We start from the raw sequence: 16923 nt of genomic DNA on the forward strand, positions 1-16923 counted from the left end.
GAAGAGGACCTCTCCTTGTTTCCACCCTCTCCCCAGCTCTGTCAGCTAGAATTGTGGTTTTGACATGTGCCCTGGGGGTGGCAGGCCCCTCAAGCAAGTGTCTCACCAACTCTGGGCACAGTGCTCACCACATCTGCTAGTCAAGGGAAGTGCTGGCTCACAGAAGCTCTTACATAGAAAGCAGAAGGGTTCCTGCACGCTCCCAGCCTCTGGGAGTGCTCTTTCTAGCACTAAGGTGACTTTTTAATGGTCATGTAAATTGCTGTGAGTGAGCCATGAGGGGACATGGGAGTTGGAATGGGGACAAATCACTTATGATAGTGGCAGAGCAGGGGGTTACAGGCAGATACCCAAGGGGTTATGGTGGCATTGGCTGTTTCCTCTGTGTCTATAAATGGGCTCTCCAACCCTTCCTGACTGTCAAGTTCATAGACAACACTGCTGGATGATTCAGATATGGTGACTATTCAAAAGTAATACGAAAAAAACACAGACACCTGTCTGTCAGAGAACAAGCACCTTTTGAAAATGCATTTTTTTCCTTTGTGGTGAGAATATAGGGATGTGAAAAAAGCTAGGTCAGAGGCCATGGGCTGTGTGGAGTGTGAGCAGTGGGCAGAGCAGGGTGGGTGGGCACACTCCATCCTTAGCTAGCAGTGAAGATGGAAGAGTCTGGGAGGGGTGCTCCCTGTGTGGGAAGCTAGATGAGCCGCACCTTCATCTCAGAAACCTTGCAGCTGTAGTTGTACCCTCTCCATGACTTCCAGTTGACACCATTTGCATAGCTCTTATGGGGACCCCTCAGGTAGAGGCCATTCAGGTTGGAAGTGTGGCACTGGGAGTACCACCAGGCTCCATGGTAACCCATGGCACAGCTGGAAGTACTGCCGTCATTGTCTTGGTCTTTGGTGGAGAATAACCTGTTGTTATGGGGTGTCAGAGAGTCACCTGTTCAGAAAGAACATGCATCACATAGATGCTAGATGGCTCATCCTCGATTGGAGGATTTATCAGTTGAGATCCAGGTGAGGGACCCAGCTACATAAGCCTTGGGAGAGAGTACGCATCAGATATGACTGTCTCCTCCTGGTCCAGCAAGTCCTGGTTGCCATTGGTATCTTTCTCCCTAACCACACTACTGAACCCTCTGAACAGCATCACCAGGACTGGCTCTCTTTCTCCTGTAGCCTGTATCTCTCTAGGACTTCTCTTGACTTCTCTCTTGCCCTGGCTGTCTCTCAGTAGGCACTGAATGGCTTCAAGCCTCCAGGCCTCTAGGGTGCATCCTGTTCTACTCCCTTGCTGAACGTGAAGCTCGCAAGGACCTCCTAATGGCCTCAGGGTCCCCACCCACAGAACATGGTCAAAGCACTGTCTGCTTTGTTTGGTTTTTTTCCTTCTAAAAGTTCAAGGTCATATGGTGCAATGCTGGTGCATACATTTCAGAGCTGTCACCATCAAATCTCGTGAGTATGTGGCCTGCCTCACTTAGCTTTGAGTTCATCAGTTGAATAGGTGTGGTCATGCCCCAAGGTTTCCCGAATCACACTGGGAATCTCTCCAATCCACTGTCTCCAGGTTCATATGCTGTAGGGTGCACTCTATAAGATGCACTTCCCAAACCACAAGTCCTTCTGGGAAATACGTGCTGCTGTGGTTTGGAGATGAAACATCCCCTAAAAGTGTTGTAGGTCGAAGGCTTGGTTGAAGGCAAGCACTGTTTGAGAGTCAGGTGATTGGACTGGGAGATCTGAGACCTCAGTGGGTTAGTCACTGATAGATTCTGGGAGATGGTGACACTGGGAAAGGCAGGGCCTGGTTAGAAGAAAAGGATTGCTAAGACATGCCTTTGAGGGGTGTTCCTTTGAGCCCCTTTCTTTGCTTCCTGTTGGCCCTAGAACGAGAGGCTTTGTTCCACCACAGGCTTTCACCATGACCTCACCTTGGGCCCAAGTGACCAAGGATGAAACCATGGGCCAAATTATTCTCCCTTCCTTCTGAGTTTACTTCCTTTAGTTCTCTGTCACAGAGATGGGAGGCTGGGGCTAACTCAGGGTCCCAGATATGTTCTTTCTTTGTGGAAACAAGGCTTTAGCACCCAGGAGATGACCATCTCCTTCTGACTTCATTGGAGACAGTAGTCAGTGGTCCTCAATAACTACGCAATGGAGCTGGGTGTGGGCCCTTGGGAGTGCTAACAGACCGAATCTCATGGAACTCACATGGTGTAAAGATGCAGATATTAGTATTTCGCTGATGTCAACCCTAGGCTCAAGGCCACCAGGGGGAGATGCAAAGCAGGCCCTTCTACTCCCAGAGTAGTTCAGAAGCCCTCACTTCACAGGTAAGCCCCCCAAACCCAAGCTGCTCACCAGCACCACCGCCAAGGAAGTTTCCCAGGATAAGCTTGTATTTCTCGGCCTCTCCCTGGATCTGGAAGGAGCTGTACTTGGCAAAGTCATGCTTGCCTTCGAAGTCTGAAAGATCCACCCGCAGCTCACTGGTTCCTTCAGGGCATGGAGGAGGATGGGAAAGGTTCAGCCCTTGAGGTGAGCTGCCACCAGGCATAAGAGATGGGAGTCAGATATCGTATTCATATCTATGAATGATACTGAACTTGGAATTCACCGGGGTAGGTACCAACATCTTTGGCTACAGAGGTACCTCAGAGGTGCCCTGTGTTTCTCTGTCTGTTTGAAAGGCAGTAACACTCCTGAAAACCCACTGGCAATGTTCCCTTGGCATGAACCAGCGTGCTTTGGTCTGTGAATTCTCCCAGAGGGCTGTGCTTTCTAATGCAGTAGCCTGAACCTGGATGTGCAAGGTTTTAGATTTTTTTTTTTAAATTGGAAGCACAGAAGCAGACACAATAAGGTGTCCTGGTAGTGAGTAAGTGGCAAAAGGCTATGTGATTTTCAGTGGGAGGAGAAGGGACTAAGAGAGCTTGCTTTCTCTGTGGCTTGTAGAGGCAAAGGGGACTTTTGTAGAACCCAGAGGCAAGTGTTCTGGATGAATTAACAGCTAGAGATGAAAAACAATGTCCCCAAGACATTGGCTGGGTCCTGAGAAGTCATATCCCACAGTTTAGAGGAGGCCCTTATCCCCTGACTTTCACCCAGCAGAAGGGCACAGCTGTGATCTCACTCCCTGGGGTGACTTTGCTGAGCATTGCATACTCTAACCATGGGGGACTCTTGCCCCATGACCCAGGGTCCCAAGGTTACCCCATCTGGCCGGCATTACCTACCCTGGGTGGTTAGAGCGTGGATATTATCATTCCCCAGCCAGAACTCCCCTAGTTGGCTGCCAAAGCCCCTCTTGTATGAGGTCCAGTCCCGAAAGAAGTCCACAGAGCCGTCAAGCCTCCTCTGGAAGACCTGAGACCGTGAAATATACACAGAAGTCAACACAAGGAACCAAGCCTCAAAGCAGAGCAGGAATCCAAGATTCTCAGAAGACTGGGAACCTAGTGCCATAAACAGGTCATGGCAGACCCCATACACCTGAGGGTCAGCTATGAGAATAGGCATCATGACCCAAGCCACACAGCAGGAAGAGGAGTGGCCTTCCCTTCAACGTGTGCTCTCTCACACAGGTTACCTGTCAGCATTTCTGATTCTCTATCTTCAAAGAGTAAAGGGCTCCCTCTGGGGTACAAAGGATCAGAATCCTACATAGCTCATTTTCTGCTGACCATGGAATTTGGGTTCTGAAAGTTCAGTGACCAGGGGCTAGCTCAACACTCACGGTCCAGCCTCCACCATCTGTGTCCATGTCACACAGCACAGTCAGGGGCCTGCAGTCTGGCAGATAGATGGTATACCAGCCAGTGAGAAAGTGGCCCTGGGTGAGCAACTCCTTGCAGGTCCGAGGTCCTGTGTATAGAAGCAGAGAAAGAAGGTGGGACCGGAGCCCAGGTATGCTCAGAGAAGGTGAGCAACAAGCACAAAGTCACACAGCAAGGGCCTGAAGTGAACACAGGGACAGAGAACATTTATATAGGGACAGGATAGGCAATGTGGTCACCTGTAGCACATGACTGAGAGGGCCCAGAGTCTCCTGTGTGGGGAGAGAAAAGACACTGGTCATAAGTGTGAGGTCATCAACTACATCCCTATTGGTCCCTACAACCCTGCAAATACATGATAATTGAGCTGAATAATTCCAGGACTCGCCTAGGCCCTCCTCCTGGAGTACACATTCCAGCTGCCTGGCTTTCCCTCCACAGCTGTGGTAAGCACTGTCCCTGACAGCACCCATCTTGAGGCCTTGTGTACCAAAAAGAGTGGGTAGCCCCTCTTTGCTCCCAGAATGCTTTGCTCCAAGTGCGCTTAGACTATGCTCTGCCAAAGTGTCTACCCAGGAGGCCTTGTGGGTGAGGGATGTCCTTGGCATTCAAAACTCAGGTAGAGCCCCCTTGATTATAAAGAAAGCATGAGATTATGTCTTAAAGTTTCATAATTAAAAAAAATAAGCTTCAATTAGAAAAGAATTCAAGTCAGCTTTGCTAACCACTCAGACAGACCACTTACAGGTTCTAGAATGTGAGCCTCAGGGTTTGAATATCCTGGCCCCTGCCACCTACTCTACCCACTGCCCAGACAATAGGACCTCAGGCTGAGGCCCCTCTCCCTAGGTATGTCTGGGCATGGAAGAAATTTCTCTACACAGAGCTGCGCACACCTCCCCAAGACACAATACAGAGACTCACCTTTTTCTCCACGTATTCCTTTTTCTCCTTGGTTTCCTGAGGCAAGAGAACACGATACTGGTGCCCAGATCATCTGGTCAATCAGGAGACCCACCAAATGGGGCTAGCCACCCAAGGCAGGCACTGGTTAGGGTCAACTGGGGAGGTGGAAACCAGGGGTAGGGGACAGAGAACCCATGCAGCCTTCAGGGAAGAGACACTGAGGCCCGGTTTGGGCAATCCCTCCCCATCTCTTTCTCTAATCCCTGTGTCTTTATGGACAGTTGAGGTGCCAGATCTAGCATCCCTCAGCTGTCTGCCAAGTTGTTACCTTTGGGTCCAGTTGGTCCTTCTTTTCCAGGAATTCCAGGAAGGCCACTCTCTCCTGTAAAACCATACTTCCTGAGCAATGCATCCACCATTATTCCCCTAGAAGGTCTTTGCCTAGGTGGCAAACTCCTGACCCTGTCATGCTGGCCATAGTGATCTCTAGGACTATAGCTAGTCTCACTGAGGAGGGTGCAGAGGGTAGGGTATAGCCTATCTATGGCTGAGGAGGACACAGGGGTGAGGTATACCCTACCTGTGACTGGGAAAGATTCAGTGTGTGAGGGGGAGGTATAGCCTAACCCATGACTGCACACTAGGTCACGCAGTTACTAAGCTTTTGTTTGCTCCTTTGTCCAAGCTGAGTGGTCCAGGCCTAGGCCACAGCGTCTTTACAGTGGGAGACATGTCTTCAGAGATGCTGTCCTACTAGGTCTCTACAAGGAGAGGACAAACCTTTCACACAGTGTTCATGAAGAAAGCTGAGGCTGTATCATGCCCAAAGAACCTGTGCTGGATAGTTTTTATGTCAACTTGACACAGGCTAGAGTCATTTGGAAAGTGAGGACATCGATTGAGAAAATACCCCCACTGGATTGGCTTGTGGGCAAGCCCATGGGGCATTTCTTGATTAGTGGTTGGTACCACTCCTGGGTTGGTGTTCCTGGGAGCCAAGAAGACAGGTAGAGGAAGCTTTGAGAAGTGCACCAGAAAGCAGAGTTTCTTCATGGCCTCCAGGTTCCTACCTGGAGTTCCTGCCCTGACTTCTCTGGATGACTGACTACAAGCTGGGAGATGAGATAAACCCTTTCTTCCCAAATTGCTGTTGGTCATGGTGTTCCATTACAGCAATGGATGCCCCGACTAAGATGTCTCCTACCTCAATGGAAGCTGTGAGGTGACTACAAGGTCCTCCTTGCAAGTTCTGATCTCAGGCGCCACTCTGGCCCCAGCACAGCACTACTGGTCTCTGCAGGAGCTTGTAGGCTCCAAGCTTTCATTGTCGGGTGTGCCCAAAGGTGGAGTGGATCTGTCTATCCTCTACAGATGGATATGAGGGTCAGGAGAAGCAATGTCACTGGAAGAACACCTCTGCAGGCCTACTGACAATACAGTGCCCGGGGCACACTAGTTCTCCCCTTGAGTCAAGTTAGCAATGCAAGCTGGTAGCAATTTAGATCTAGGGCAGTGAGATCCAAAGCAACACCTCTCTCCCATTGCTGGCTATCTCATCCTGGCCATGGGACAACCTCTTCTCCCAGGTCCCTCAATGGGGCTCTGGAGACAGATATCTCTCCCCTTACTGGGATCACAGTGGTGAGAAGGCAAGTGAGACACAGTCTGGGACCACCCACATTGGCTTCAAGCCTGGCATCTTCTCACAGAGGTGTCCAGCTTTGTTCTGTCCCCACCAAATCATTGCCAGGCTGGAGTACCTTCAAGCAAGGGGCTCTCCTGCTGAACCCCAGGGCACATCTGGCTCAGGAGACATAGGTACCAACCACGGTCCCCACTTGGCGAGAACAAGTATGCTTGAGGTCTCCACAAGTGCTAATGTTGTGGTTCTGTGTCCTAGTGACTGTACCCTGCAGCAGATCCCATATGGAGGCTGCCCCACTCTTCACTGGAGGGCCAGCTCAGGAAGAGGCTGGTCGTTTTAAGCCTCTGCTCTATTATGTGAGGCAGGTGAGGAAGAAAGCCACAGCCCAGCTTTCAGGTGGGGCTGTGAAAGTGTCTGTTTCCTAGATGTCTTACAGTGGCCAAGTGGAGCAAACATAGATAGGGGACCAGGGGGCGGGGCTGAAAAGCACGCCTGAAGCACCTAAGTAAGGTGGTCCAGAGAAGCCCTCCTGGGCCTTTCAGACTAGTTGGACCTTGTTTTTGTCACTGGCCATTCTGTCAAGGCATCTGGTGTCACGGAGGGCCCGAGGTGTCCTTTCCGGACAGTAATGTGACTCTGGACCCCTCCACCATTACTGCCCCCTTCCATATCCCCTCCTTCCCCAGCACACACCTCTATCTCCTTTGGCACCTGCCTCTCCCTTGGGCCCTGCAGCTCCAGGCAAGCCAGGGCAACCTTGAAGGATGGTGAGCTGCTTGTAGCCTTCCAGATCTAGGACCTTCAGTTCTGCAGAACAACACAAGCATCAGTTGGTACTAGCATCATATGCCACCTGCCTTGAGAGCAACTGCCAGCTCAGCCATGTCAGGCAGAGGGCTGTGGACAGAATCGGCAGAAGTCAGGTCTTCCTGTGATGGAGATGGGCCCATCATTGCCTTGGGGAGCTGGGCAGATGGGAGGGGCATGCAGGACAGATCTGTATCCGGTGGGAGTGGGACTGCTTGGGAATGAGCTCTCCAGTTACCAGTGCTGTCATTTGACAGATCACCCAAACCCCGCCCCCGTGTCTGCCTCCTCAGCCCCACTCAGTTGTAGGAACTAAAGCTCAGGGGTTAAGAGCACTTACTTCTGCAGAGGTTGCAGGTTTGATCCCCAGCACCCACATGGTACCTTACAACTGTCTGTAACTCCAGTTCCAGAGGATCTGATGCCCTCTTCTGGCTTCTGCAGATACCAGGCATGCAAATGGTGCACACACATACATACAGGCAAAACAGCCACACACACTTAAAAATATGTTTTCTTAGAGAATAGGGCTGTAGCAAGGACTCAACTTGAGAATGAAAATTAAAGTCTTGCCGTCATTCTAGAATTTAGAGAGGGCTTTGGAAATGGTTATGGAAAAACAAGAGTCAATCTTGCTAGGAAACTGAGTTAATGTAACATTTTTTTTTTCCTCCAACTCATGAGGGTTGACCATGGACTACAAGAGGTCTTCTAGGGGAGGGGACATGCATGCTCCAAGGCACAGCTGGAACCCAACAGAAGTTGCTACATTTTGTAAAATATTGTTAATTTGTGAAATTCATATCTCTGCAGAAGAACACTTGAAATATCAGACTAGGGCAGGGTTCACTTTGGAGACCAGAGAACTATCTTTGGTATGCTTCTTACCAGGTTTTTGTTTTTGTTTTTTATTTGGTTTGGTTTGGGGGGATTATAATTATGACAACTCTCCCTTCCCTTTCTCCAAATCCTCCAAATCCTCCCAAACTCCATGCTCAAATTCATGGCCTTGTTTTTCATAAATTGTTATTGTTTATTCATACACATATAATATATGTATATTTATATACATATAAATTCCCAAATATAACCTGTTGAGCCCATATAATGTTACTTGTGAGTATGTTTACAGGGCTCACAGTACAGCACTAGACAATCAATTGATGGAAAGGACCACCTCTCTGGCTCCCAGCATTCCTTAGCTGCCTGGAGCTCTTTGTGTAGGGTTGAGACCTCGTAGGTGTTTCCCTGTCCAGTTTCCCTGCTGGGCTCTTTCCCCTGCAGTGGGTGGGCTGTGTCTTGCTGTTTTAGTCCCTTCTCTAACCATGTCACCACTTGAGACAGTTGCCCTGTGCTTAGGAGTAATATCCCCAGGGGATATCAGAGCAGAGCTGATCAGGAATATTCTCCAACCCCAAATCCTTGCCCATATGTACCAGGAGACTCTGGGATGCATCTTTACCAAAGTTACCAAGGGGATGTGGCAGCCACAAAGTAGAGGATCCTAGCATCTCTCTCCAAAGTCCCTAAGAAGGTGGAAAACATAGGTGTCATCTTCGTCTGTGAAGTTCCTAGGGTCAGGCTGAAGGCCTCAGGGTCAGCATCACAGGCCCACAGAGTCTCCACCTGAGCCAGTGCTAGCTGCTCAGAGTCTGTCCTCAGAGGGTGACACTGAGCTGACAGGAGCTTCTCAGAAGAGGTGGGCACAGGGACACTAGAAGGCACTGAGTGGGTAGTTAACCTGCTCTCAGGGACTTAGAGTCCTTCTCACCTGGGCATGTGCCAGCCGCATGGACAGTCAGGGTCAAGACGAATAGTGCAGCAGATCCCAGGGCCATGGCAACTGGTCGGCTCCCAACCCCCTCTATAGCTTTGCAGAGACACTCTGCTCTTATAGGGCAGGAACTCCATATCCCCACCTTGGGCTCCAATGTCCCAATCCCCAGGAGATAGTCACTTCCTGGAGGCCTCTGGTTGCACAAGAGACCTAAAATAGTCCCAAGGGTATGTCTGTTCTTCCAGGGAGGCCTTTGGAGGTTCACTTCCCCTGCAGAGGCATCTGAGCCAGGTCTAGAGGCACCTCTGTTTGCAAAAGGCCTGCCTTGCTGGTGGCTTAAGTCAAACATACTTGGGAGTTCCACATTCCCTTCCTATTTTTCATCATACTCTACATTGTGTCTTGTGGTTAGGTGGGATTCTGGAGGAAGGACCCTAGGATAGTCCAGAATGAGCTGGTAATTGGGGATTTGATGGAGGGGGAGTCTTGACATCCCAAGACTGTTTGTACCTTGTCATTACCGGCTAACAAGGTGGAAGAACTTACCTTGCATTTATAGGACTGAAGTTCCATAGCCTGCAAGGATCAGACACTGAACGCCAGTTTGTGTGAGCTCCAGTGAACGCCAGTTTGTGTGAGCTCCAGCCAGTCAGGGGCTGCTCAAGACACCCACAGGAGAAGACATGTCTCACCCCCTCAACCCTCACCTTCCACCTTCAAGCTAAATTCTGTCTTTTGAGCACTGTACCCTGCATGCTCGGCCTAAACTGGCAGTAGTTGTTCAGCTGAAAGGTGTGGACATCTGAGGTCATCACTTTGAGTCAGAGGGTGACAAAGGTGGGTGGTGGGAACAGAGTGCTGAGTAGGTCACGGCCACACTGTTGGCGACAGGAGGATAGACACAGGGACAGCCAGATAAGAAACCTAGCAAATGGTGGGCTGACCAACTCAGCTACTGCACAGGCCTAGATCCAGGGTTTTGAGTTGACTTACCACAACATCTACCTCTGAACTCCTGGAGCCTGTGTAAGGGCCGCTCCTACAGATCCAAAGCTGCTGCTTCCACGACAAGATGTTTTCTATGCTATGCTCTGTTTTGTTTGTTTGTTTGTTTTCTTTTGCAGGGAAGGTTGCAAGGGCAGATACAAAGGAATGTGGAAGTAGATGAATGGGATTGGGGTGTGTGATGTTAAACTCACTAAGAATAAAAAAAATAGTTAAAAAAAAATAAACCTAGCAAAACTTTGGGATACCTGCAGGCACATCATTACCAAGTGTGGTGCACAGCTCCAGACTGCACTGTTGAGCAAGCGGGAGCAGGTCTTTTCTGAGTCTCCCAGAACTGCGGAGCCAGGCCAGGCAGGCTCAAGGCTCAGCCAGGCAAGCCTCTCTGTGCCAGCTAGTCGGTTCAAGATGGATATTCACCAGGGGCTTTGTCAAGACAGAGACAGGGAATAAGTCTTTGAACCCAAATGGCAGCTGCCTTAGCTGCCACTGCTCCTTCTGCACGGCCGCCAGAGGGAGATGTCACCAGTACAGTCCTGTAATGGGGATTGCTACTGAGATGTGGCTTACGACAACGCAGAATGTTGATGCCGTGGTTCAAACATGGAAATGTAACTCCCCTTGTGATAGGACGATTGTAGGAATTGAACTCCTCTGTAGTGTTTGGAGTTACGGCCTCTGGAGGGCAGCTGTGACTAAATACGTGTTTTGGTTACTTTTCTATTGCTGTGATAAAAGGTCACAACCAGGACAGTTGATAGAAGAAAGTGTTTATTTGGGGCTTACAATTCCAGAGGGTTAGAACTCAGAATGGTGGATCAGAGGCAGCAGGTGAAAGGCAGTCAGAGTTGAGCGCTCACATCTCAATGGCAGGCAAACAGGAAGCAGAGAGAGGGCACTGGAGATGGCAGGAGGCTTCCAAAGCCTCAAAGCCACTCCCAGTGGCATAATCCTGCCCAAACCACTCCACAGCTGCTGAGCAAGTATTCAAATGCCCAAGACTATTGGGGGACATCTCATTCAAAACACACAGTGAAGATGCCAGGGAGTAGACTCCATGATCAATCCTGGTGGCTCTATCGGAAGAGAGATGACCAGGACACATGCATGTGCAAATCCACACACCCACATGCTTGCAAATGTTTGAGTACATATACCTTCATGCTTATACACACAATATGAATGAGCACATGAACATGTGCACATATGTATAGGCATAAATATAGACACAGTATGTACATATATGTACATTCACTGATGCATGTATATACATAAGCATACATGCACACCTGTATACACACGTACACTCATATATATAAAAACATACACGAAGAGTGCCAGCAAGATGGCCATCACTAGATGGAGACCATGGAGTTTGCGTGCCCAGAGTCATGAGCCATAACAAATCACCTATTCTGCAGTTTGTCAGTGACACAAAAGAGACAAATAAAGCCAGGTTCTGTCACATTCAAGTACTTGAAATTTGGCTGCATGAGAACCACTGACCTCTGGTAACAGCAGTCTGGATATTCAGGATTGTCAATCCTACTGGAGACAAAACATAATGAAGGCACAACCACAACTGCTAAGCTCTGGAAGCATAAATCTTGAAGAAAGAAAGAAAAAAAAAAGGCTTCTGGCTTCTTTTGACCATGAGAATTTGCCAAACTCAAAAGCTGCTAGACAGCGGTCAGAGCCAAGGGCTGGGAAGAGTTCAGGTTTGGGATCCAGAAGGGCTCCACCCTAGGAGTAGGGTGAGCTAGCCCTCAGCATTCCTACATTGTATTCTCAGCCTCTGAGAATGCCAGGGGGAAAAGCTCACTTCTAGAAACATGCAGGATTTTGTCAAGAAGTAGGGACCTTCACCCATTGTCATGGAGGATGCACCTAGTACAAACACATCTGAAAGCCACTTGGCATCGTGTCCACAATTCTCCGTGACCAGTGAACTCAGCATCCAGCCACGGTAGCTCATCTATGCTCAGCAAGAAGATGCTGGGACACGCTAGAACAAGAGGCCCACCTGTCACAGGGGTTCACACTAGGGAAGCCTGGAACAGCAGCTTGCTGGAATTGACTCACAACCAAGCACTAAAGAAACAGATTAAAAATGCCAGGCAAGTGTGGGACAGTAGACCATGCCAGGAAACTTGGCAAGGTTGAGTGGACCCCAGATCCCAGCACCCAGGCTCCCTGCTCCCTACGAGATTCCTGGCCCAGAACACGTGACCACACTCCCCACGTTCATGTAGCCCAGAACGGAGTTCTCCATGCTAATGAGGTATCTAGAGGCCCTGAGGATTTAACCAATAAGTGTCTCTTTCCGGACATTTCTCCCTGCAAAAGGCATCTAATTTCTGCTCCACCCTGAGGGGTTGGTATGCACCCATTTTCCAAAAAGAACAAAGAGTTTGGAACCAAGGATGTCTCTTTCATCAAGAACTGCTGTGGGGAGCACGGAGAAAGCCTTTGCCTACCGAGCCACACTGCCTAAGTCTCCCACAGAAAGCCCCTCTGTGCTTCCAGACAACCGCCACTAAGATAGGGACTTTTTCCGATGAGCTAATCTGGCATTTCCCATTCTCTCAACCCCTGGTTTGTCATCATCCCCAGGCCTTGGGCCCCCAACTCCATTCCCAACTCTCCATGACTCAGTGGTGTCTGGATGTCCAGAAGTTTAGGAGCTCCCGGGACCTCCTCATCACAGATCCGGGGACCCCTGACTCTTCTTTCCCAACTTCTCTATTTGGTTTTCCAGTGGTGACAGCTATGTCTCCTGTGAGGACATTTACTTTCAACCCTACCGTGCTACAATGGGCATCTGCCAAGTTCAGAGACCAAGAAAAAGGGCTGGAGGTCTTCTTGACCCCAAATTTGGGATAATTCCTGTTAGGGAGGAAAAGAAGTCAAGTATCTGAACCACCAAGTCTATGTGTTCATATCTGTGGGGCCCCATCGCGTTAGCCTTAAGACACTCACTTCACCCTTTCTTCTTGTGGATTTAATTGTACTTCCTCCATCTCTATGTTCCCAAGTAGCCAAATCCCCTTTTTCTGTCCCTCCACAGACTCCTATCTGCAGGGGCCTGACTCTGGTGGTGCAGCATTAAAAACCTCGAGATCTTTCTATTCCATTGTCCCTGGTGTAGGACCCTTCAGCTCAGGGGTCCTGAACCCTGGCTCCCCATCCCCTGCACCACTGAGATGCTGCCTGGTTGAGTCCTAAGGAAAGCCCTGGGCGTTTTCTTCTCCTTTGCCTCTGCAGACAAACACCACAGTCTGAAGTTCAGGAAGTAGGCAGACATCAAGCAGTTGTTGTGGAGAACACCCAAGAGTTGTCACAAGACCCAGCACTTTGACCCCCAAGTGAAGACCAGAAAAGAATGAAGATTTCCACATCCACACATCTGTCAGTTCACATCTGTAAGGTCACAAGGCTCCGAAGATGGAAGCTGTTCCGTGTCCCTCGGCTGGTGGGAGAACGAGCAGAGCACACACCATCCTATTTGGATGGTGTCATATGTCATCCGCTATACAAAAGAGCAAAGTTCTGGCCTATTCCACACTGTGCATGAGCTTGCAGAAAGAGAGCCAGGCCACACTGTACAAGCCCCTCCCTCCCCTCCCCCCCAGAACAGGCAGATTCAGAGAAGGTACAGATGTCAGAGCCTGGGGCAAGACAGAGGGAGGCAAGAGAAAGACCAGTTAAGGGTCTAGGGTGCCTTTCAGTTGATGAACATTTTCTAAATTATTATGAAATTGTAAAATGTGCTGACAGCACGTGAGTGCAAAAGGTAAGAAGGAAACCCCACTGAATTGAACACTTCAAATGGATGGATTCCCTGGTGTGTGGATTCTGTCTTAATAAAGCTGTTAAAGAGTAAAGGGACTGGGGAAGAAGCAGATAAAAAGGCCTCCTGAAGGCCCCAAGGACCAAGCCGAGGATCCTTAGACACTGTAGGTGTGTGTGTGTGTGTGTGTGTGTGTGTGTGTGTGCGTGTGTGTGTCTGTGTCTGTGTGTGTGTGTGTGTGTGTGTGTGTGTGTCTGTCTGTGTGTCTGTGTATGTGTGTGTGTGTCTGTGTGTCTGAGTGTCTGTGCATTCACACACCATATTGTTCCTATGGTACCCAGAAGACAACTTGTGGATGTTGGTTGATTCTTTCCTTCTTCCACGGGGGCCTAGGACTGTAGTCAGGTTGTTAGGCTTGGTGACAAGTACCTTTGCCCACTGAGCCACCTTGCTGCCGCCACCTTGTATTTGTGGAACAGAATCTCCCAATAGCTGCTCTTCTCTCTGTCCTAGTAGGCTGGGCTGGCTGACTGTGAGCCCCTAGGTCTGCTGTCTTCATCCCCAATGTGTTGGGATCATAAGCAAGTGGCAAGACACCCAGTTCTTTTCTCTTCCTTTATGTGGGTGCTGGGGCTTGTACTCGGGTTCCTATGCTTGTGAGCATGCGCTTTTACTAAGTTCTCTTCCTTCTTTCTCTTCCCCCTCTCTCCTTCCCCTCTCTCTTCTCTGCATCTTCTCCATTCACTCTCTTTCACCCCTCCCTTCCTCTTGTCAGACCCCTTTCTTTCACCTTCCTTTGTTAGGAGCCCACGCTGTAGTGACCCTGCCTCCAGAAAGCTGCTTTCCAGCTATGTAGTATTGGGAAGTGCTTGGCAGCTCTGGGGGGGGGGGGGAGGGGGGCAGAGGGTGTGAGGCAGGGTATCAGGCAGTGCCAGCCTCAGAGAAGCAAAATTCCCAGTGGGAGCTGCTGAGGTCAGCCCAGGTCATGAGGCAGACGCATCTGGGGCTAGGCAGGAAGCATTCCTCACCCATGGCCTGTTTTAATTTCCCAGAGATAATAATGGGGCACAGAGCACCTGCCAGGCACCTGAAGACAGATGACCAGTGCTTGCAGCGTAATAGTCTGTGTCAGAGAAAATTGGAATTTATATCTCCTGAGGCAGAGATCTCTTCACACTGCGATGCCTGCGTCCCTAGAACGCTGGGAGTCTGCCCTGGGCTGCTCACTGGAGACACAAACAAAGACAGAGTGCTGTGGAGGAACTCTGCTCCCCAAGCCCTATTTTTAATATCTTAATTGAGTCTACAAGCCCTAGGACAGTGTGGAGCAAACAAATCTCATGATACTCTTCCTCTAGCTCTGCCTGGGATGAAGGTCACGTTCACCTTCCAAAGTGCAGGTGTGGCAAATCAGACAAGCGAGGCTGCTGCTTTCCGTTCTGTCTTTGTGGTTGTTCTTGCTTAGGTCTCCATGTTTTAAAGCTTGTGAGCAAACCAGAAAAATCCAAGAGAATGTCCCCACCTGAGTTAATCTAGTCATTCTTAAAACCCCAAATCCACCTGCAGCCTTTTGTTCCCGGGGCCCAGAACACAATCTGCTTTGCACTTGATTTAAGCATGCTGACAGGCCTCTGCTCGCACGCCTGCACCAAGGCAGGAGTGGTACATGGCTTTCATATATAATGCATGAGCCAAGCAGTGATGGATGCAGGGACGCAGAGCGTGGTGCTGTGTGGACCCTGTGTGCTGTCCGCCCTGGACCTTCATTTTTGGAGCTCCTGCACAGACATATTTATTCTGGATAAAAGAATGGGATGAGGCTGCAGGGACATTTGTTCATGGAAGTAGATTTAATTTTAAAACTCAAATTAGGACAGGATTAACCTTGCTGAAGGGTACTGCGACATGGCCAGAATGTCTAAAACTCATCCCAGTGTCACTGTATGGGAGAAACACTGGTGTAATTAAACATTTATGGTATGTAAATGCCTTCTCCTAAGCCTCTTTCCTCCCCACAGTCCTCTCTGAGATGCTGTCTCTTGCCCTGTGGAGTAAATGCAGGCACAGGCCTCGCCACATGGCTTTTCTTCCATCCTGACCCTGCCATTCTTAGAGACAGGTGGGTGGGCTAGCAGGCGTGTGCATACATGGCTGTACATACGCACACAGAAGCAAATCCCTGCCAAGGCTCCTTAGAGACATGCTCTCTGCAAGCCAGAGAGTACCTTGTGTGGTCTCTGTACTGTCCTGTGCACTGGAGGAACTGGAGGTTTAAAAACAAAAATCCCAAAGAAAATTCTGATTGGCCGGTTATCATGACTGAATCTAATAAGGATGGAGCTTTCGAAGAGGGCAATGCTTTACGCCAGCGAAGGCTGACCCTTTGCTGAGAGATCCTTAATCTAGGGAATCCTTCTGTCCCGCTTGACGATTGATCTCAAGACTCAAAGAGTCCAACTGAAGTTTCCAAAGCTGGCTAGAGAGTTCAGCAAGCAAGTTATTACTGCTTTCTCAAGCACTTGATTTTTGCAATTCCTCCACAAACTCTTTCGATAACAAACATTTCAAAAGGCCTGGCAAACGAGAACTGCAAACAGGCCGTGGTCTGTCCTGTGGTTTCCTCAGCAGAACCCAGATCTCTGCTCCAACTGGTGGCTTAGCTGAAACACCCTAGAGAAATCGCTGTAGTATACCAGTCCTGTGCAAACTGGTGGCAGGTTCCTCTTTCCAAGCACTGGACAGCAGGCATCGTCTGTGACTCGTGGGGAGTTGCACGATGTGAATTTCCTGCAACCACCTCTCTACATGGTCCTATGAAAAAGCCAGGGAGGTTGTGTCATTCTAGTGTACCAACAATCGCTATCTGGAGAGCACAGGACAGGGGCCTCAGCAGCTCCTGAATTCCCCCCAGAAGTTGGCAGAGTGAGGAGGACCTGGTGACCCCTGGAAACATGCCAGAGAGCCTGGCGCTGCCTCAGTTTGCTTGTATTGGCTAGTTTTATGTCAACTTGACATAAGCTAAAGTCACCTGAGAGGAGGGAACCTCAGTTGAGAAACTGTCTCTGTAAGATCAGGCTGTAGGCAAGCCTGTAGGGTGTCAATGATTGCTGGGGACCTCCCAGTGCATTGTGAGTGGAGCCTTCCATGGGCTGGTGGTGTTGGGTTCTATAAGAAAGCAAGCTCAGCAAGCTATGGGGAGCAAGTCA

At 49.6% G+C, this 16923-nt stretch overlaps 1 protein-coding gene across 2 annotated transcripts; it reads right to left on the reverse strand.

Annotated features, from left to right (window-relative positions):
* Window positions 1-604: 604 nt before the first annotated feature.
* Window positions 605-9036, reverse strand: Fcnb (ficolin B). 2 transcript variants are annotated; one of them, NM_010190.1, is made up of 9 exons: window positions 8917-9004; window positions 7032-7145; window positions 5022-5075; window positions 4712-4747; window positions 4027-4059; window positions 3748-3875; window positions 3248-3377; window positions 2373-2507; window positions 605-948 (listed from the first exon to the last, which is right to left on the reverse strand). In NM_010190.1, the coding sequence occupies exons 1-9, from the start codon at window positions 8981-8983 to the stop codon at window positions 701-703; spliced, it is 945 nt and encodes a 314-aa protein (NP_034320.1). In that variant the 5' UTR covers window positions 8984-9004; the 3' UTR covers window positions 605-700. The 2 variants fall into 2 exon arrangements, with proteins under 2 accessions (NP_034320.1, XP_006497739.1); XM_006497676.4 differs by lacking the exon at window positions 605-948 and adding an exon at window positions 955-1815 and having other exon boundaries at window positions 8917-9036.
* Window positions 9037-16923: the final 7887 nt, after the last annotated feature.

Source organism: Mus musculus, chromosome 2 (genome assembly GCF_000001635.26).
Source record: "Mus musculus strain C57BL/6J chromosome 2, GRCm38.p6 C57BL/6J".
Lineage (NCBI taxonomy): Eukaryota > Metazoa > Chordata > Mammalia > Rodentia > Muridae > Mus > Mus musculus.

Coding starts and splice junctions, on each gene's coding strand:
- Fcnb (XM_006497676.4), bottom strand. CDS start 8,983: ATGGCCCTGGGATCTGCTGCACTATTCGTCTTGACCCTGACTGTCCAT. Junction 4,060..4,711: donor AGGAATACGTGGAGAAAAAG/GTGAGTCTCTGT, acceptor CTCCCCACACAG/GAGACTCTGGGCCCTCTCAG. Junction 1,816..2,372: donor CTTCCTTGGCGGTGGTGCTG/GTGAGCAGCTTG, acceptor TCTTCTAACCAG/GCCCTGCCTTTCCCAGTGTC.